The 21,356-nt window shown below is 45.2% G+C and overlaps 1 protein-coding gene across 1 annotated transcript in view; it reads left to right on the top strand.

Annotated features, from left to right (window-relative positions):
• LOC146868564 (ficolin-2-like) overlaps nucleotides 1-21,356 on the top strand; it is a 319,234-nt gene that overhangs the window by 177,530 nt on the left and 120,348 nt on the right. The window contains exons 4-6 of the mRNA XM_085611295.1: nucleotides 2,872-2,907; nucleotides 4,719-4,754; nucleotides 18,968-19,003. Of these exons, the coding sequence (XP_085467421.1) occupies nucleotides 2,872-2,907; nucleotides 4,719-4,754; nucleotides 18,968-19,003 (108 nt within the window). The remainder of the gene's footprint in view (nucleotides 1-2,871; nucleotides 2,908-4,718; nucleotides 4,755-18,967; nucleotides 19,004-21,356) is intronic.

Genomic DNA, 21,356 nt, shown 5'->3' on the forward strand with positions numbered 1-21,356 from the left:
TAAATGAATGAATAAAATACAATTTCAACAAAAGCAGTGTAACTCGAAATGCACAAATGTAAATGAATGTGAACGAGAATTGTAATTTGTATTATTCTAATGAAGGTATTAGAACACACACTTATGTGAATTACTATTTTCTACAGTGAATACACTCCCGCAATATGTTTAATGCTTTATTCTACATTAGTAATATTAAGGCGCACAAAATATATGGTGCTAAGTGCATATAAACATTACACTTCTGTGACTTGTAATGGTGGAGCTAAAATTACACTACTCCATGTGTGGAGAGTTTGAATTGAGTGTGTTTGTGTATCAGTCATATTGAGCTTGTTTGTGTATTGGGAGCCGGTGTAGGTCCCTGAAGTGTGGTGTGATGTGAGTTCTGTGAAGAGGTTGAGGATGAATCCATCTGCCAAGTTCTGGATTGTTTGTCATCTTCTAATGAGTTGCTTGGTGATCCTGGTGTAGACGGTGTTCCCATAGTCCACCTTGCCGGTGGCTAGTACATGAAAGACAGTTTTTCTAGTATTGCTTGGGAGCCATTTGAAGATCTTCCTCAGCATCTTCAGGATATGGAAGCAAGATGCAGTGACAGTTTTTACTCATGCTGTCATATCTAGTTGGCTGTTAATGATTATTCTGAGGTTCCTGATGTGGGTTATGGGTGTGGGTCCGAGTTTGGCTGGCCACCAGTTGGAGTCCCATGATCAGGTGTTCTTGCCGAAGATCACTACTTCTGTCTCATCAGTGTTGTGCTTGAGATAGTTGCCTTGCATTCAGTTAGCGACTCGATCATGCAGACGGTAAATGTGTTTCTTTTGTTGGAAATCTTGTCTGAGAGGTAGCAATGAGTTGCATGTCGTATGCATAGGAGAGGATGTTGATGTCGAGTGCGCAGATGAAGTTGGCCAGAGGGATCATGTATACATTGAAGTTGGTGGGGTTGATTGAAAAACCTTGAGGCACTCCACAGATGAGTTTACAGGCTTCTGAAGAATAAGGTTCCAGGCTGAGAGCTTGTGTTCTATCCATTAGGAAGTAACAGATCAAACGGAGAGTAGATACTTGAATGCCCATCTAATTCAGGAGCCTGATGAGAATAGCGTGTTTGACTATGCCAAACACTGCAGAGAGGTCCAGGAGAATGAGGGCTGCTGTGTCTCCTCTGTCAAGAATCATATGGGTGTCATTTGTGATGGCGATGAGTGCTGTTTCTGTACTGTGGTTGGGCCTGAATCCTGATTCTTGGGGTTAAGGTGTTCGGTAAGTCATCAGTTGATTAGTTTCTCTAAGACTTTTGAGGGGTATGATAAGAGGTAGATGGGTCTGCAGTTGGAAAGTGTTGCTCGATCAGTGGATGGTTTCCTGATATGGGGTATGATGGTGGCCTGTTTCCAGGGTCTGGGAATGTGGATGGAGGTTTTGAGGAAGCGTGTTAGTGCTTCGCTGATTTCTAGGAGTCCTTTGTTGAAATGGTGGTGGGGGCAAAGTTCGGATGGAGCCTGAGTGTAAGGTCTTTATGGTAGTAGTGATTTCAACAGTGTTAATGGTAAGTAATGGTGAGTCACAAGGTCAGGCTTTGTTTATCAGCTGTGATGAGAAGTTGAGTTGCAATGTTAACTGGGTCGTGTTGAGGGTTAAAGTTGCTGTTTATGGAGGTGATGTTGTTACAGAAGAATTCTGAGAAGTTGTTGAAAAGGTCATTTGAAGGTGTGATGTTGCTGGAGGTGGCAGAAGGCACAGTGAAATCTTTGAAGATTTCCTTACTGTGTATAGTGCTGGCAATCTTAAGTGCTATGCTCTTTGTGTTCCATATCAGCTGGTGGTAGAGTCTTAGGGGTGATTGGTAGATGCCTTTATTTGCGGTGTCTTGACTTGTTCCCCATTTGCACTCCAGTTGCCCGCAGTGGTGTTTTGTCAGCCTGCGTTCCTCTTGTACCAGCTGACCTGTGGTCAGGCTCTTGACGTTTGGAGTTCGTTTGAGGGAAGCCAAGGTGTTGGAGTTTGCAGTTTTCTAGGTGTTGAGGCTTTGGATGGCTTTCAGTAAGTTGCTGGTCTTCTCGGGCCATTGCTTGTAGAGGGTGAAAGCCCACTCCTCTTCTGAGATGCTTTTCCATCCACGGCACGTGGCTCCGGTGGTGAAAAGTAAGTGAAGGTGCGGGATGGGTAGGCTAAAACTGACAAGTGTGTGGTCTTTCTATGTCACAGTTGCTGGCTTGTCGACTGTGACGTTGGTGATTAGGAAAAAATCGGGCCCAATAGGTCTCCAGTGGTGAGGGTGGGTTTGGTAACATGCTGGCTGAGGAGAAGGTTTCTGAGGTTTCCTAGTGATGGTGTAATTTTAAGGATTTTTGAGGCCTTGGCAGGCCATATTTTTAGGCATCCTTTTTGCTTGGTGTCACAATCATCTTTAGAATGACACTGGGTAGAGAGGTGAGAGTGAGAGGTGGAGGTAAGCACTGCCCAGGAGAGTGGTTGAAGTAAAGAAATAGAGGTGAGTGAAAGATCACTTTCTCCGGGGTAGTGGGGTGAAGTGGGGGGGTAGGAGTAGGCTTAGAAGGTGTGACCTTGGACAATTGCCCAGTTTGCTAACGCCTTGACTGATACCTGAGTGAAATAGTTGATGCAGATAGAGCTAAACAGACTGAAAAGCCAAAAATAAATAAGACAGCAAAGCCTTGAGGCCCCGAAATGCAGCAGAGATGCAAAATTAATGCCAACAAGTAAATACCTTGAGGCACCACCACCCAACTGTATGCATGCATATCAGGTACTCCTCACCTGCTGGGGTATTAAAGAGAATAGGAACATGATGTAAAGATTGGGAACACAGTCTCACCACTTTGTATATGGTTGTCATTACAGGCTCAAAAGGAGATGCTGGCATCCCAGGGCAAAAAGGTAAGACCCATGACACATTCTGTTAGGTAAATGTTACTGTGCTGCACGGTCCACTGAGAGAACACACGGCAAGAAAGATAATGATAATGAACACCAATGTCTTGATAACCATAAGGTTTATGACAATTTCAAGTCTTAAACGGCATGGGCTTAACAATCTTTCCACTGCATTTTTTGCTTCTTTTTAGGTTTGACATTGACTAAGACTATTTCATCATGCATAACATGATGTGTATTATACACTTATAGGGGTTTCAGCATGCCCTCTTCTTCTGTTTGCCTACTATTGTGTCACTCACATGTTTAGTCTACCTACTGCAGTATAGAATGAGGGAAGATGGGACAGCCCACATCAGCCACTGGCTAACTTTTCTGCCAAAGGAGCACATCCAAAAACAAAGTTGTTCCTGTCAGGTCCTTGGATTACTATGGCAATGTGTGCTTGTGGAAACCCAAAAAAATATTGCCTTTATCCAATGCGTTTTGGTATTGACAAAGGCCCAGAGGCTCCCCAACAATTACATTTTGCAAAAACAATAACAAAACGAGAATTGCAAAAGCCATAATGCTCTCATCCAACCACAGACCTATTAGCTTTGCTTATGCTTGTTTTTAAGAAAACCAAACATAAATAACACCTTCTGAGTGCCAGTATCAAACCTGATATGCTTAAATTGTTAAAAAAACAAATATTATGGCACAAAATATTTCTTTGAAGGGAGCTGCTAACTGCCACCACTGACATCAGTAACCTCCATTTTGTGTGCCGCCAACAGTTCTTTGGTGAAAAAACCACCTCTTCAGCAAGTGGCCTGGGTTGGGGTAAGGGAAGATATGGGGGTGTGTGAAGGAGTGTTGCATGGCCATTCAAAGGGTAGAAATGCACTATGCAAATACTAAAACACAACAAGGTTGAAAATGTGACAGATATTGCCCACAATTGTGCAGTGCCTGTTTTGTATACACAGCAAGGCAGATATATTTTTGCTTATGCATTTCCTCGAACCTGTTCTCCATTACCGTAGAGTAATCAATACTTGGATCCAGGTGAAGGAGATTCAAGATATAATGAATTGCAAAAAAAAACCTCCATAGTGCTGAAGATAACAAGAAACATCAGCAGTAATCATCAACAATTAGGGTTCCAGAATGTATATGTATTTGAAGATGTTTGGTTGAGTACTCAAGACCTCTAATGACATTATCGTGTATCTCAATCTACACTAGATCTACTCTAGGGGTTTAGAAGGGTGAAAACAGATGTTTTGAAGGGTGATCCGATGGAGGCCCATTGAGATGATGGAATGTTTGGAGAGTGATGAAAGTGCTGGTAGGATGCTCCTAGTGATGTCAATGAGAAGAAGCATTTGGATTGTTGACTTGTTCAGGTGAGTTGAGAGGTATGGATGGCACTTTAGGGAGTCTGCTTTCGAAAGGCAATTGACATCTAAAGAGGTTAGAGGCAATGTAAATGTAGAAATGTATTTTATACAACGCTTATAAGTTTACATAGAAGTGTTTAGTATTATTAGCTGCTGTGTCCTCTAAAGAATATTCAGGTAACTTCAGAAGACTTTGTGAAATGAATGGCAGATGGATGTTGTAATGGGATTAGTTAGCAGAACTTTATTACCCAATGTCCCACCTCCATTCACGCAATAATACAAGCCACTGTCACACGTTACACATGCGTGTGATTTAAACTGGCACTCTCCGTTCCTCCCCTTTCATAATTCTTCCTGCTACCACCCATGTTCGAGACAGAGGTCCTATTGGAAATGTACTCTAACTGGATGTGTTTGTTTATGTAGGGGACAAAGGAAACCCCAGTGTGCAAGGAACAATAGGTAAGAATGATGTCAAAGATCCATTACATTGTTATACTTTTCTTTTTTACTGTGCCAACCAGTGGAAAATGTAAGCATGCTTCTGTGAATATTCTGCTTTTTAAAGAAAAAAAACCAAGAAGCACATTTGGGCCAAGCTATTATAGTTAGGTTTACCAAGCTAAAAAAATATTTTTTGTCACTGTTTTGAAAACATTCTAAATTTGAAAACTTAATTTCCAGTTTCAGCATTTCAACTTTCATACAGATCCGTCGAGACTGGCTAGTGCATTACAAGAGGTGTCTGGAAGGTTTGAAATGGTCAAAGGGTTAGATGAGCAAGTCAACTCACAGGCTTGTCATACAAACCATAATTTGCACAAACAATGCAAGGCTCATGATATCACAATATGTGTAATGATAAATAATAGGACTTTACAGCACGCCATAATTAAATAGCATCACATTTCCAAACAAAGAGCTAATACTATATCCAGAGTATTGCCATCAACAATGTCAATGTTAACACACAATGTAATGCTGCTGAGAGAGCATGGACCCATTTACACATATACTCTAGACTTTATGGTTTTTTATTGGTAACCCAAGAGGTAAGAGGGAGAACACTATCTTTTTTCTAATAAATATTTTAATTTAGTTAAAGGTACATAAGAAACATACAACCAGCAAAACTTTAACGACAGTCGCACATAGGGCAAACATGAGAAGTCCAGTAATTACAGCCTCAATGGTTTCACACAGTGTCTGAGAACATCAAATAATACTGTGGTTCCCCCGCCCCCCCCCCCCCCCACTGACTAGCAAATGAAGACGTGCTCACTACGTGGCACCATCAGGCCAATCCCCCTATGGGTTTCAGGAATATGCTGCTATTGCTGTTCCCTACTGTCTGGGATCTATTGAACCTCGTCCAGCAGGGCCAAGCCATAGTGGTTCAGCCAGCTAGCCCATATCTTACCGAATTTTCTTGGGCACCCCCTACTCTTATATGTTACTCTTTCAGCTGCCATATATAAGTCCATCCCCATTTTCTCTTCTTGGAGTGTTGGAGTTTCTTGTGTGCCCCAGTGTCTTGCCACATTCCACTTCGCCACTACTAGGCCCAAGATGCTAAAAAGCTATTGAGGCCTAGCAACATCAATATCGCATGGAATGCCCAGACGGATGAACTTTTGGTCTGCAGAGATTGATATCTCTAGCACCGCGTTTAATTCTATAATTATTGCATTCCAATATTTCTGTATGGTTGGCCAACCTCATAATGCATGAAGGAGATCTTCAACTGCAGTCCAGCAGAGCTGGCAATTCGGGCTTTCGGCTCGCCTCATTTTATTTAGCCTTGCCCTATCATAGTATAGCCTGTGGAGACTCTTATATTGAATGAGGCGCAATCTAGCTGTGAATGCCACCTCTCTAGGGTGCATCAGGGCCGCCTCCTAGTCCACGTCCTCCATAGTACCCAGCTCACTTTCCCATGTCTCCCTGAGTTTGCCGAGCATATTGGGCATGTTGGTATTCAATGTTTTATATTTAAGGGACACTTCTTTAGTCGTTAGTTCTTCTTGTAGTAATCCCCATTCGAGTGGCACATACTCTAGTGACTCCGCCCCCACCAGTCCTTCCATCAGCCATTTGTGATGCGGAAGAGGTGTGGCGCTGCGGCCAGGGAGACTGACTCCAGAATCTGGGGATCACGGTTCGATCCCCAGCGCCGGAGGCAGATTAGCCCAGCACCATGTGACTCTGGGCAATAGCTTGCTTAATCTTCCCGACGGCCCCCAGCGCCTAGAGACCCTTACGGGTGATTGTTCGCGCTTTACAAATGTGGATTATTATTTATTATTATGCAGTTGGGCGTATTTGATGAATTGGGAACCATGGAGCTTATATTCAGTGCAATAGGTGGAGAAAGATTTAAATTCACCCTTTTCGATAATGCACCCAACATTGGTGATCCCCAGCAAATCCCAGGATCCAAAGGCCTGTAGCTTACTCAGTTCCTTAACCCACTTCTCTTTCCACAACGGCATTGCCCTGGTAACCCTGTATGCCCACCCCAAGGTTCTAGTTGCTCTTTCCCACACTTCTAAGGTGACCTGCGTCGTGGGGAGTAACCTGTATGTTCCTTTGCCCCCGTATAAATAATGAGAAAATGTGTGGGTTATCAGTGTCTTCCATTCTAATCTGTACATGGAGTGATCCCTTGCTATGTGTATGCAATTGTTGATGGGGGTCATATATGCTGCCCAGTAATAGGCCTCAATATCTGGCAGTGCTAGCCCACCATTGTATGGGTTATGTTGTAGTGTCCTCAGTGCGATCCTTGAATGCCACCCTGGCCATGATAATGATCGTAGCTCAGTGTCTATTTTCTTAAATACTGTTCTGGAGAGTGGGTGGTAAGTATTCTGGAGGACATAAAGGAACAGCGTCTAGGAAATAATAATTTCAAACATAGCCGCTCATCCCATTATGGTGAAAGGCAAATCTCTCCATCTTTCCGTGTCTCTCGTGTGGGTGCTGATATCACCACATGTCAGTCAATCCGAATGTGTTGGCAAAGCGTGCTAACAGGGTGGTGCTTGTCGGTGTGCCATGGCTCTCAGAGCAATCCAAGGATGTGCACATTACTTCATTAAAGTCTCCCCCTATCACGTGAAGGGATGTGGGAGTCTCTAGAAGGATATCTCACTTTACCCAGCGCTAGAGATTGCAGTCGGGGTGGGGCATATACACATATGAGTGTTACCTTGCGTCTGCACCATCTGCCTGCAACTGCTACATAGCGCCCAGAGGGATCTGTCCACTTATGAGTAGTTTCAAAGGGGTATGACTTTTTAATTAAAGTTGCTACACCCGCACCCCATACGTATAACCCGCCTGGGCCAACACAACGCATGGCCCCCTCCCAAGAAATCCCTCTAGGTGTGTCTACTGGAGCATTACCACATCCATGTGTGAGTGTTTAATGTGCTCTGTGACCAGTCCCCCTTTAATCCTATCTCAGAGGCCATTAACATTTCATGTCAGGACTGAAAAAGCCCTGTCCTCTATGGGTGTTGGCGCGGGCATATTGCGATCTTTGAAAATGCCACAACTGTTTGTGTCAAACTCATGAGGCCCTCTTTCTGTCTCTCATGTGCCTGTCTGTTGAAACCTGTATGAACAACCATGTCAGAAAAAAACAATGAACCCCCTTCTCTTAAGACCAACCCCACACCCTACTTCTATGACCTTCTCACAGCAAATAACCCCATTTCCATAGAACAATCGTGCTTAAGAGGAGATGGAGAGGTCTGTCCCCCATCCTCTATACAACGTAGTGCAATTCACTCAACTACTCACTGCATAAGAACAAACAAAGGAACAAGGTCAGACCCGAATGCGACCTGACACCAGGTTAGCCCCGCTGGATGCAAGTCCCAGACAGCAGGCTGAGGATGTCTGCGACATTAGTTGCACAGCCATAGCTCCATCGGCTGGTATATTGGTGCCAGTTCATATTTTTGTGTGCTTCGGGTGCGGCGGTTCCCCCTGCGGTGGTTGCTGGACAGTTTCTGCATCACCTTCTAGCGCTGAAATTTCGGCGGCCAGAGGGTTCAGGCTTTCACCTCCTGAAGACATTCTCTAACCCTCCGAGTCTATGTGAGAATTCTGCAGGCTGGACCCATCAGTAGCCCTGATTTTTTCTGTGGCTGGGGTCCTGCCCGTATCCATTGGACACCCCTTTCCCTGGCCTGCCCTCTTCAGCCTACGTTCAGCCTTCTTTTTCCCAAGTGTTATACCTCGGATCTGGTTTCCATGCACAGAGATGCCTTTCGTTCCTAGTTCAGTTCTCTCTGAGGATGAAGGACTGGCCTCTCCTCAATCCAGGCCCCCGCATCCTTTGGTGTCTGAAAGAAGTGTGTCTTACCCATGTAGAACAATAACATGTATTGGATTTGAAGTGCTGTGAATTTTACCTTGACAAAATCAAAGGTTCTTTTCTGGCACCGAACCTCGCAACTGTAATCTGGGAAGATCATGATTTGAGAATTGTCATACCTGACATCTCCTATAGGATGGGCTTCTCATAGGATCATGGCCCTGTTGAGAAGTTGAGAAACCTTACTATGATTGGTCTGGAAGGAGCCCCAGGCGGCAGCTTTGCGTTTAGTGCCGTGTGTGCCCATTCAATTACAAAACAAATGGAAAAATTGAATGATGTTTTCCAGCCACGTTGCAAGAAACGCGGGCACATTTGCCTTCTCCACACCCTCTAGAAACCCCACAAAGCGAAGGTTATTTCTGCATCCTCTAGGCGCCTTAGTACATCTCTGTTAGTGCTGCGAAGTTCCGCCACCCCCTTTTGAAGATCCCTTACTGCATCTTCCACTTCTGAAACTCGATTCCTCGTCTCCATCACTCTTTCAGAGACATTTCGTAGGTCCTGGCAGAGTAGAGTGACCTCCCCTCTAGCACCTCTCTCAAGGACTGTATCAACTGAAGCAGGATGGCTGTGTCCAGTAGGGGTTGTGTGGTCTCCTGGGGGGCCATCACTTTGCTATAGCAGTCCATTTTCTCTTGTCTGGGGGGGTTTAGGGTCTTTGTCCTTTGCAATCATTGTATTTGATCAAGAACTGCAGCAGTTGATGGGCAAGGACACAACAGGGCTTCCACGTCTCTCCCCCTGTGGCTGGGAAGGAGCAACGCTGGCTGGGTGATCCCCAGAGTCAGCCAATATGAACTCGAAATACAGTCACGGCATCCAACACATGCCACCAGCAGAGCAGCCTCTTGGAAACTTACCCTCCTCTTCCTCACAACCCCCCAGGTCTGGTCCCGAACGTGTCTTTCACTGCAGCTGCATGAGGTACTTCTCCATCAGTTATAATCTGAGCAGTGAGAATTTTTGGAGGTCCACCGTGGGGTCCTTGAATTCAGTAATGTCTGGGGGAGGCAGATCAGCACTCCGGCCTCCAGCCACTTGTCCACAGACCCCTGGTCTCCAAGGGGAGGCCATAGCCTGGGTCAACCCCCAGTGCGTGGTTTCAGGCGTCCCTCTATGCTCAAGGTCAGCTACTTCTCCAAGCTCTAAGCTCCAGCACAGCACAGATTATCCCCAGGCACGCTGTACTGGGCGCACCTGTTCCGCTATTCCCTCCCTGTTTCATGCCTCCACCACCCTTGCCACTAGTCACGTGAATTGAGGGGGGGAGTGACACCGGTGTCCACGGTCTGCAGCCTACACCGATGTCAACCTGGTGGCCCGCGGTCTTCTGGCACCTCCAGGTCAAAAACGCCGCTAGCAGGCACATGATGCAGGCGGGCCAGGTGAGGCAATCCAGCTAAGGTGTCTCACAGCAGTCCAGAGTACCTTCACTCGTGTTGTCGCAGTCAAGCGGTCCAGTGCTCTCACTGCTCTTTTCTTTTTCGTTGACGCATTCGGCCCTGTGTCGGGACCGCGTCCAGGTATGTCTGAACCCGGAGGCCACCTGTCAACCAGGCCCAAGCCCCTCACCCCATTCCACTAACGAGGCCACTGTATGCGACCTTGCCCGCGTGGCCCCTCTCACCCATGCAGTCTTGCGTACGCTCAGCGGCCCTTACCATGTGGGGGAGTAGGGCCACAACACTAGCTCTACTGGGGTCTGCCGGTCATCCGGGGGGCCTACCCGGCAGTCCAACAGTCCACCGGGGGCGTTCAGGCCGGACACACTGCCATCTTCCAGGAAGTCAGTCGGTCCAGTTGTCCCCTTTCCGTACGCAAGGCCGCTCATGGGCAGTGAATATATTTTCTAGGGTGTTACCCCTTAATGTGGGTTATGCAGCAACACATTCTCAGAACGGCAGGATTTGGTTCAGATTACGTAGCATCGGCCCGAGCTCACTAGGAATGCATCTTCCTCGGCCATGTTGTTGGCCACGCCCCTGAGGGAGAACACTATCAGTCATCAAAACTTCAACATAGTGCAACCAATTGGGTCACACAATAATACAGACCACAACTAAATATGGGATTGGAGAGATTTTACTCATAAATTCAAAACTAACTTTACACATACCAGTCTCAGGATAAGGTATAAGAGTACAAAACAAACAAAACTTGTCCAAATCTCCTGAAGAGATTCACCCTATACAGAAAAAAGAATACGACTAATTCAATCAATGAGCTCCTTATTCGGCCTGAGTAGGCCATAAAAGCACATAAAAATAAAACATCCACAGTTTATCTTGTGTCAAAGTTACACTCACACGCATATCTAAAAATACAGCAACCTTTTTTATAGTGCAGCCTTTGTAAAAGTGAAAAATACATTGCTAAAAATACATAAATCTAGCAAAAACATGTTTAAAAAAAATGCTGTATAAAAGGGCATCGGTACTCATCCTAAAAAACCTAACGGAAAAAAACCTCCCTATTAGGGTCCGCTATGCAGGTAGGAAATAATAGGGATCACCTAAAACCATCAATCTAATTGATAAACAGATAGGCCACAAACTAATGATGTCACAGTTATGTCTAGACATGATATGAGAAAAAATCAATGCAATGAACAAGATGGGCCTCACAATTTAAAATTTGCAACAGTCCTTAGAAATCTGTGCAAAGCGCAACATTTTTACAAAGAAATTTCAAAAAGAGCGTGAAAAAGTGCAAGTGAAATTAAACAGTACCGAGTAAGGAAGTTGAAGCAGAGGATCAGCCCCTGTGCTGTCCCTGCACAGCACCATCTAATGTAATGAGTTGGCACTGGTCATTAGGACAATGTTTCCTAAATCTAATAGCCCTAGCAAGAAAACTTGCTACCCCATAGTAAATTGAAGGGGAGGAAAACATTTGTAGAAACATCAGGGCAAGTTTTACTCGTGCAAAGTAGCGGTTTCGCACTAACACTTCGTCGCTGGGCTGCTGCATCAGGGCTTCCATTAGATTTCGATGGGTTCTAGAGCATCTCTTGTCAAACCACTTAATTTCCTTGATGACCCCATGTTTACCACAGGCAGAAAGGTTAGCAGCAATCTGTTCGCAGAGACTGTCAAATGCGAGAGGATGTATCCAGACCTTAAAACCTGATAAAAATCACAGAAAAACAAAATGTAAAATATTTTGGTCTGAAAAGTTGTCACACAGGCAAGGTTTTAAATCATCATGTTTGTGAAAGCCACTAGGGACGACTAAGGACCAGTGAATTAGATTTAGCCTGAACCTTGTTAATAAGAAACGATGATGTACATTGGTAACAAAGGACAAGTAGGGTTCCCCTCAGAGGCATATTTTCTGCAGGGCATATTTTCTCAAGGTGGATTTGAGAAGCTCCTTGCCCTCTCTATCACTTTGCCACCTGGATTAAAAAAAACTTTAAGACCTGGAACTCCCCGCTCCATATTTAGACTAGTGCAGTTTAAGATTTTACACAACACTTATTATCCTCGCACCCACCTATACATATGGGGTGGGATCCCGACAGCGCTGTGTGTCAGGGGATGTCAGCGGGAGGGTACCTCCCTGCATATTCTACGGGAGTGTCCTGAAATCACTGATACTATGTCCAGAGTGGTGGGAGAGACTGTCCCTTTGGATCCAAAGTGGCAATGTGGGTGCCCTGGAGAAAGTACAGAGGGCTGGGTATGGGTGAATAGACGCTTGTTGGATATGTAAATTTCTTCTTTACTCCCTCATGAACATACTGCTATTGATCTTCTGTGGTCGCTCCACGATGTACTAATGGAAATGTTCTTGGAATGTATGGCCTCATGAGCTTTGTTAATAAAAAGAGTTTTAAAAAAATAAATAAAAAAAGACCTGGAACTCCCGTTTTGCGCACCTGTTGGGGTTTGTAAAAAGGTCTATGCAGCCCACGCTCGTCAACATCTGCATGACATACCTTAGCCATGGTATGCTGAGAGCACCAGGGAGTGAACCACAGTCCTTGTTCACAAGCTGATTTAATTCGAGAGCGGGCTAGACCAAATTCTTAACCACTGCAAAATAAGTGCTAAGGCGATGGTATCAGTGATGTATCCAAGACCCACCTTCTCATGTACCAGAAAAGATGGTGTACAAGCCGGAACAGCAAGGAGAGTACATACAAATTTGGTCTCAATCATTTGAAGTTCCCCAGCATCTTTGTATCCTCAGATGTTGCACCCATAATAGGCCATTTGGATACACTTCTTGCGATATATCTTGACCATGGCGTGCACTGGTTTGGCCCGAGCCTCTTGGCAAAATCAATGGTTGCTTCTACAGCTCTCAGTAAGGTGTTCTTTTTCAGGGCTTTTTGTGCCATCCAAGACCCTCTATCACCAAAGAGTACTCTGAGATACAGGAATGGCAAAACTCGGGTACGTTCCATCCCTTTGCCCAAAAACTTAGTTCCTGCAGCCTTCTGACAACCAATCCTCATTGTATGTGATTTTGAATAGTTGGTAGACAAATCTAGGGAGTCCATGAAATCTATAAATGTGTTCAGAAGGTTGTTGTAACCCCACAGCAGTCTGTGTGATCAAGACCACATCGTCTGCATATAAAAGGGCTGGTAAAAGTTTGGAACCAACTTTTGGGATACTCACACAGGCGACTATCAGAGCTTCCCCCAATATGTTAATGTATAGAGGGTATAGCAGGGGAGCTAAAATGCACCCTGCCTTACCCCCCTCTGGACCTCCCATGAATTTGACAGGCTGCCATTCTCCTCATACCTTACTCAGGCCGATGGATTAGAATGTGAGCTATGTAGAAAGGCCACTACCTCTGGTTCCATTGCCAGCTCCAGGAGAATGGGCCAACGTTTGGATCTATTTACTCTATCGAAAGCTGATGTAAGATCCATTAAGGCAAGGTGCAGGCAACCCCCCTTGGCTACAGTGTATTTACCTATGATCAACTTTCGGTTAATACACTGATCCAAGGTCCCTCTTCCCTGCAGAAAGCCATATTGCAACTCTGATATTATGTTGTCTTTTACCAGCCACAATGTTAAACACCCCACTACCTTTCCCATAAATTTCACAGCAGAATCTAGAAGTGAGATGGGGTGATAACAAAAGGGCTTATCCCTTGCCCCTTTTAAAAAAATTGGTAGTATAATAGCTTTGGACCAAGTGAATGGAAGACCGTAGTTACAAACCGTGTTAAAAACGCAAGTCAGAACCTTGGCCCAGGTTATGGTGTCTGCCTTATAAAGTTTTGGGGGGACCCCATCTGGACCAGGCGCTTTTCCCCCTTGCTGTGGCAATGATGACCTTTCGTACTTTATCTACGTTACAAATCCACGTTGGAATTTCCTTGTCCGGTACACACAATCTATTGATATCTCCTGTGAACTGCCCGCTCTACATCCCCTTAAAGTGGGTAACCCATTTGTCGGGGGCTATGGTACAGGCTACCCTGGAATTCGCTAACTCTGCAAAAAATGGTCTATTCACAATCTCCCAAAATTTGGCTCTGTTCGAGAGCACACGTCTGCAATAGGTCCTCCCACGCCTGCTCCTTGATTTCTTCTTTTCTATGCGGAGTTACTGATTTGTAGGCATTCCTGCAATCCCTAATCCTTGCTTCATCCCTGTGCTTCTGCTTCAGGACTTCCCTTAGATTTCTATGGGTTCTAGAGGATCTCTTTTCAAACCAGTTAATTTCCTTTATGGCCCCATTACCATGGACAGAAAGGTTAGCCGCAATCTGCTGGCAGAGACTGTCAAAGGCGTCCTTTCGAGCCACTTTCTAGACAGAGTTCTAAGTCTCCCGCATTCATTGTGTAGAGATTGTCTAGGAAAGCACCTGGAAATATCCTATCTCATTTCAGCCGCCGTGCTTGGTCCTTGACACCAAGAGAGTTATTTAGAGGACCTTTTTTCTCCCAGGGCTCCTGATTGAAATCCCAGGTTAAGACCAACGTTATCGGGTTGTGGTCACTAAAGTTGTTCCAAGATATATTCAAGGATGTTATGGCTGAAATCAAGGGAGCGGAAAGCATGATAAAATCAATTGTGGAGGACCCGCCCCATCCAGTGAATGAAGGTACGGCTTCACCCACCGTAGTCTGTTCCAGGCAGAGCAAAATATTGGCCGCCAATAGGTCCTCTACGATGTTACTTTGTTTGGAGTGCTCAAAATACGTTGAGGCAGGGATGGCATCAGATGTGTTTTTCAAAAGGACACACCCCTGCTGACACATGTGTATGTTAAAATTGGCCAGCAACATAACCTGACAATAGGAGTCCTGTCCCTCCTTATAAGCTGCAAAACATACTTAAGAGTGCGGATATGTTCTGTTTCTGTTTGCCTACAGAAGGAATTATAAAAATTCACCAGCAACCACCGGGGGAGGTTTATTGGTAAATCTCATTTCAACTGCTAAAATGTTTGGTGAGGTGTGCTCCACCACAGAGGTAGTAGAGGGGATCTTAAGGGAAAGTAAAATGATATGGCCGCCCTTGGCACACCCAGCAGGTGAGGGAAGTACGGCTTTAAAAAAATATTGAGAAGCCATCTCTGAGGAAAGTGTTTTCCAGGACCCAGGTTTCCTGCATAGCTATAATATTATAACCCCCAAAACAATCTAGCCATCTGAGATCATCCATTTTAGACTTTAACCCAGAAATATTTCAAGCCATGATCTTAAATGTGGGGATTTGTAAACATAGACTGTCAAGTATATCTACCGTCCCTGCCTGGGAAACCTTATGCCTAGGGCCGACAGGATCCGATGGGGAGGACAACAGCCAATTGTTTTTGTTCAACCGACCCAATGTTGCAAACCTGTTGTATAGTGGTAAATCGAATCCTGGCACTACCCTCTGGGCCTTCGGATTCCTTGATATGGGTCCAACCTAGGCAAACTGGCCATGATAAATTGGGAGGATTAAAATACTGTAAAGGAACTATCCTGATAATTTTTTCCATGTCCTCCATTAGGAAGCTGCCCTGTGAGAATGCATTAGAATATCTCAGGTGCCTAAAGTTGACCAAAATACAGTCCCCCACAGTGTTCTTCTCCATATTCAATTCCACCCACCCCACTCTTCTAGGTATTAAAATGTGGGGAACAAAAAGATGTCCATTTATTAAAGCATCATCACACCAATGCTTTGCTTTGTGCATGAGATCCAGCGTGGTTTCCTTGCACGCTGCTTAATAGGTGGTACCCCCATAAGGATGCTGACCAGGGGGGCTGATTCAGGTGGCAAATGTAATACTGTTGTGTCATCCAAATATGCTGTAGAAGCTGATAAAGCCCTGTATGTGGAGACTGACTTGGGTGCGTTGCCCCTTGGCTGCTCAAATACTTGAGGGGTATCTTCCTGCCTGTTAGTATGTATGGCTGATAGAGGGCTGGTTGGTGGGTCAATCTGGTTCAGAACCCCTGAGGGACCCCTTGTGTCCTTGACCCCCTCTTGCACAATCTGCCTTGGACCCACCAAGGCGTCCCCCATGTTGTAACTAACAACACTTTGGAAGCCCCCCTGCTCCTGTGACCACCCTGGCCCAGGGGAGCAGAGCCTTCATCCACAGCACTAGTGGAGCTGTTCTCAGGGTGTATAAGTTGGCCTAGTAAAGCCTCAATCCTTTTGAGGGGTGACAATATGAGACCCAGAAAAGTAGTTAACATTGTGTCAAGCCTGTGGAGTAAATTATCAAAGGCCTGGGCTGGGTGGCAGTCCACACCAACGTCCGGTGGTACATCTCCGTTTTTCCATACCCGCAGACCCCTCCTTCCCCCACTCCTCTTTCTTTTGACCGGAGGCCCTTCAAACGACTTGTTACCAGTCACAGGGGAGTTCACATCAACATCAGGATGATGAGGGGCATGAGGCATCTGTGTTCCAGGTGATACAATGGCTGTTAACAGCTGCTGGCTGGGTTCGCCTTTGGAGCTTTCAATAGATAACCGTATTTCAGGAAGGGCTATTTCCTTGGAAATTACGCTTGTAGCTCTCACCAAAAATGACTCTAAGGTTGAAATGGTGTCTCTCCCCACAGTGTCTGCCCTTGTCTTCCTTTTCCCAATGACTCCCTGTTTGGTGAAGGGGTAGGGTTTTGTTTTCCCAAAGTGAAAAACAAAAGAAAGCCGTGGTGGGTGGCCCAGCTCAGCCTTATCCTGGCTATGGTAGGATAAGACGGGCCATCTTGACCCAGTCTTCGCCTGACGCCCGCTCTCGCGATTGGAAGCAAGGTGTATTGGTGGCTTCTGGCCACAGAGGCTGCCGAGGCATGAAGTCCTGCTCCGGTCACCGACACCTGCCGCGATCGCCTTCTTCCGCACTACGGTAGCCCAAGTGTGATTATGTGTGCGCCTCCGAACTGCTTTGGCGGAGTCTGGCCACAGAGGCTGCTGAGGGGAGAATTCCTGCCCACGTCACTGCCACCTGCCACGATCTCCATCTCCATTATTCGATCATGGTTAGGGTAAAGATGAGGAAAAAGATTTGTGAATGAAATTCCATCAATCGGTTTAAAAAAAAAAAGCATTAGTCCTGTCTTTCCCAACACAAAGGAGATGAACTATTCTAACAAGCACTTGATTCAGTTTAGGATATAAATAGAATAAAGAAAGGTGTCAGCTGCTGGAGTCTTCATTGGAAATACTCTACGCATTGGGTCAGGTAGCATAAACGTACACTTGCAGAAGCAAAGGTCTCAAGATGTCTCTCCTCTCCCTCACTAAGCACAGCATGTAATATCAATTGCATTCATGGTAGACAATACCATGTGACTACTTTCCCAGTACATTTCCAGGCTCCCAGTACAAATTGGATACTTCTTCCACCTTTCCCACATCAATAAGTTGCAACTTCATTCCTCCTTGGTCATTCTTCTCTTTCTCATGAGAATTCATTTCCCGGCTTGTAACCGCAATTACACATGAAGGTAAACTAAACACGCTTTAAGCCTCAAAATAATAGCCAACTTTAGCAAGTGCACTGGGTTACAAATACATGCACAAATGTAAATGCATTGCAAATTAAATCACTTCACCCATGAATAATGCAAAAGCTATTAGGAATCATTAATAAAATACTCTTCAAGTGAATGGGATGTCGTGTTACACCTGAATCTTCTAAACATTAGTATGCACATTTCAATTAATTTGTTTCTCAATAAATCATATCATGTATATAGATTTCCCCTATAATATTAATAAATCAGTACAGTAAATTTCTCCATTGGTTACAATTTAAACACATATTTTATAAACTGTATGTTTTACGTGAAGCACTTCATATATGCGGTACTCCATCTTCTTTAAGTAACGTTAATCACACAAAATATTTTCTCGAGTGCTGACTACTCATAGTTATGATGCACTCCTACTTTTATCTCGAGGTTTGATCAAAATGATACTTCTCCTCTACCAGGGAAGTCTTCAATGTCATTTGTGATGATATCTAGCACATCATGGCTGAAGCCAGGAGCACTGCATTTGGGGTGGGATGTATAGTGTATTACGGTTCACACTTTGGAGCTGTACAAGAGGTTGCTTGTAATATGACCATTAATTATATGGGATGAATACACATGTGAAAAGTCCTGGTCGTATGATGTAGCAGGTGGTAACAAAGAAAAGGACCACTGACTCTAGAGCTCCTCTAAAGTCAATGGGCCCGATTCACAGAACTAACTTAAGGCAAAGTCCTAAACTTACTACTTATGGTATTCACAGAAGTTAGGATTTTGTCTTAAGTTTGTCTTAAGACAAACTTAAGACAGACTTAAGACAGACTTAAGTTAGGATTTTGTCTTAAGTTTGTCTTAAGTCTGTCTTAAGTCTGTCTTAAGTCTGTTCTGTGAATACCAAAAGTAGTAAGTTTAGGATTTTGTCTTAAGTTAGTTCTGTGAATCGGGCCCAATGTTTTGAAGGCAGGATGTGCAATTCCTGATGTGGACATCTGAGTATGAGTTTTCAGTTTGGTTCATGAAATGTTGTGTCTATGTTTTACTCTTTCTTTTATGAACTCCATAAATTTTCCAATATGCAGACATATTGAAAACGATTTCTATAGAGATATGGTGTACTATCTAACTCTTTTATATAAATTGTGTATAAATTAGTTTTCAAAGCCGCTCTATACAGTGATTGAGACACTTTTAGGGTTTCAAATGTAAAACGCTATTAAGGGTAGGTTCTCGTCTTGGTTTCTTTCACTTCATGTCATAAACTGATAAAGTGTTCAGTAAACAACTGTCAATTCAGTCACTAATATATTGCACATATTTGTTTAACACCCAGGAGAACAGGAACTGGATAACATTCTCTGTAAGAAAGGTGAGTTATTTTTACATTTCATAATTTTCCTTGTAAGTAATATATATCTCCTTCTCTTCTTATTTTTCTGCTAGCGTTGTTTGTGCTTGCTGTTGCTTTTTAAAGCTGACACCTGAGCAGCACTCACCTTATTTTTATTTGTTTAAGACCAAGTTTGAGACAAGGTAGGCTGATGAAAAGAGGATTGAATTCCAAGTTTAGTGAGTGTGTGAATTATTTGCGTCAACTCCAAGTTTAAGATTGAGCAAGCATTGGGTGGAACCAACAACATGGCATAGTAGAAGTGCTGTCCTGAAGCTCCCCATAGGCAACAACTATGCTGATCAAATCTATGGTCATAGAGCCTCATTGACCCCCGATTTCGCTGCCCTGGACTCTCAGTGATAACCCGCACCCCGAAGTGGCTCTTGGTTGATGGGGGACCACAGTTGATGAGTTTGGTGGAGAGATCCCTTCCGCTGTCTAATTCCAACATGGTGACTTCTATGCACAGAGACTCGGCGCCTGAGGGTAGAGTCTGTTCTGTGACGATGATTGCAGAAATCAGAGAGAAGCATCGCCAATGTCCAGCTTTTGGGTGACAGTGCCTCTTGGCGGGAACCCTGGGGGAGAGCTGGAGAGTGGGATAGAGAAATGACCCAGGGAAGTAGTGGCCTACTCTGGCAAGAGGCGGCAGCTCTCGGAGTTATGAGGCAACACCAGTAAAAAAGAGTCTGAGTGCGCCGCTGTGACTGTGAAGCTGTGTCTATGCCAGGTAAGTCCCTCCTCCCTAAACGCTGCCCCAAGGTGTTTTGGTTGGGATGTCGAAGAGGAGGGGGATGAAGGACAACTTGCCGTCTGGCGCAGGATGGAGAGACATTGCAGGGGGTGGGGATCAGTGAACAGCAACCACCCCCTCCTGACAGGGAGACAGCCCTGGGAATCATCAAGTGACCCCTGCATGGCGTGCGGGAAGGAGCAACGGTGTGGAATAACTCGGCCTTGCTGAGATAGGCCATAGAGGAGATCGAGACCTGGAGCTGCGTCCCCCCCCCCCTTTCTATCTCTTTCGGAGCCGGCTCCCTGACACCACCCTGAATCAGTCGCTGATCCATGTCTTGGCCTGGCACACAGCAAACGTGCCTGGTGCCTGGCTCTGGCCTGCCCTGCCCCCCCCCCCGGCAGAAGATTGGGAGGTGAAGGTAAGGTGGGCCAGTGAATCGACCAGGGGTCCCCCCAGCAACCGGCTCACTGTTCGGAGTGGAGGGTGCCCTACAAAAATTGAGTAATTTGAATGCATCCAAGATGAGCGCCTTTCATGCAGTGGTGTTGAGTGCTGGTCAGAGTGGAAGCCCTAGGACACACCATAAAGCACATCGGAGACACACAGCTAAGCCAGGGCCCCTCCATGGGGGCTCAGTATCTGTAATTACTGCTTGGGGTGGATGTGGTTGGACTGGCTCCTCTTTTGAGGCTCGGCGAGGTCCTAGTGGAGAAACTTGGAGTGTCCCAGAGTGCCAGAACCCCCCTGTCACTGCAGCGCTAGACACCTCAGGGAGGTAGAGTTGGCAGCAATATAACCCTGGACTATGGCAAAATACAAAGACCCGAAGCCACCTCATCAGGCAAAATTGACAGGTACGCTAAACTGGTGGATACGACGGCTGGTCCGACTACATCACCTGATTATGTGGGCCTCCTCAGGGCCATTCAACTCTCGAAGACTGCCCTGGAGACTAAGATTGGAGAGAGGTACAATCGGTGGTCTCGCTGTTGAGACAGGATCTCCGCAATGTGGCAGACCGCGTCTCCGGGGTTGAACAGAGGGTGTCTGAATTAGAAGATGTGACACAAGGTATGGGCCAAGACATCAAAGAACTGCAAAAAGTGGTAAAAGATTTACTCTGGAGAGTGGACGATGCAGAAAACAGGGCGAGACCCAACAATATAAGACTGATGGACTTCCCAGAGGGGGTGGAGAAAGACAACATGATCGGCTTCCTCAGTCATTGGATCCAGTGTACATTCTCGACAGAGCAACTGTCCTGTTGCTTTGTGATGCAGAGAGCTCACGGAGCATTGACAGCTAAACCACCACCTGGAAGTGCACCAAGAGCCATCATAGCCCACCTATTGAACTTCCACGACAAAGACAGAATCCTTAGAGAGGCTTGGCATATGGGAGAACTTAAATATGGCTCATCCACTAACATGGTATTCCCTAATTACACATAGGAGATACGTCAGTTGAGGCACAGGTTTTGATGTGTTCAAGGCGAAGCTTTGCTCCTTACACCTACAATACATGTTGCTCTTTCCTGCGAAATTGAAAGTTCTTTACAACAACAAATCACATTTCTTCAACACAACACAA

The sequence above is a fragment of the Triturus cristatus genome, chromosome 1_2 (assembly GCF_964204655.1).
Source record: "Triturus cristatus chromosome 1_2, aTriCri1.1, whole genome shotgun sequence".
NCBI lineage: Eukaryota > Metazoa > Chordata > Amphibia > Caudata > Salamandridae > Triturus > Triturus cristatus.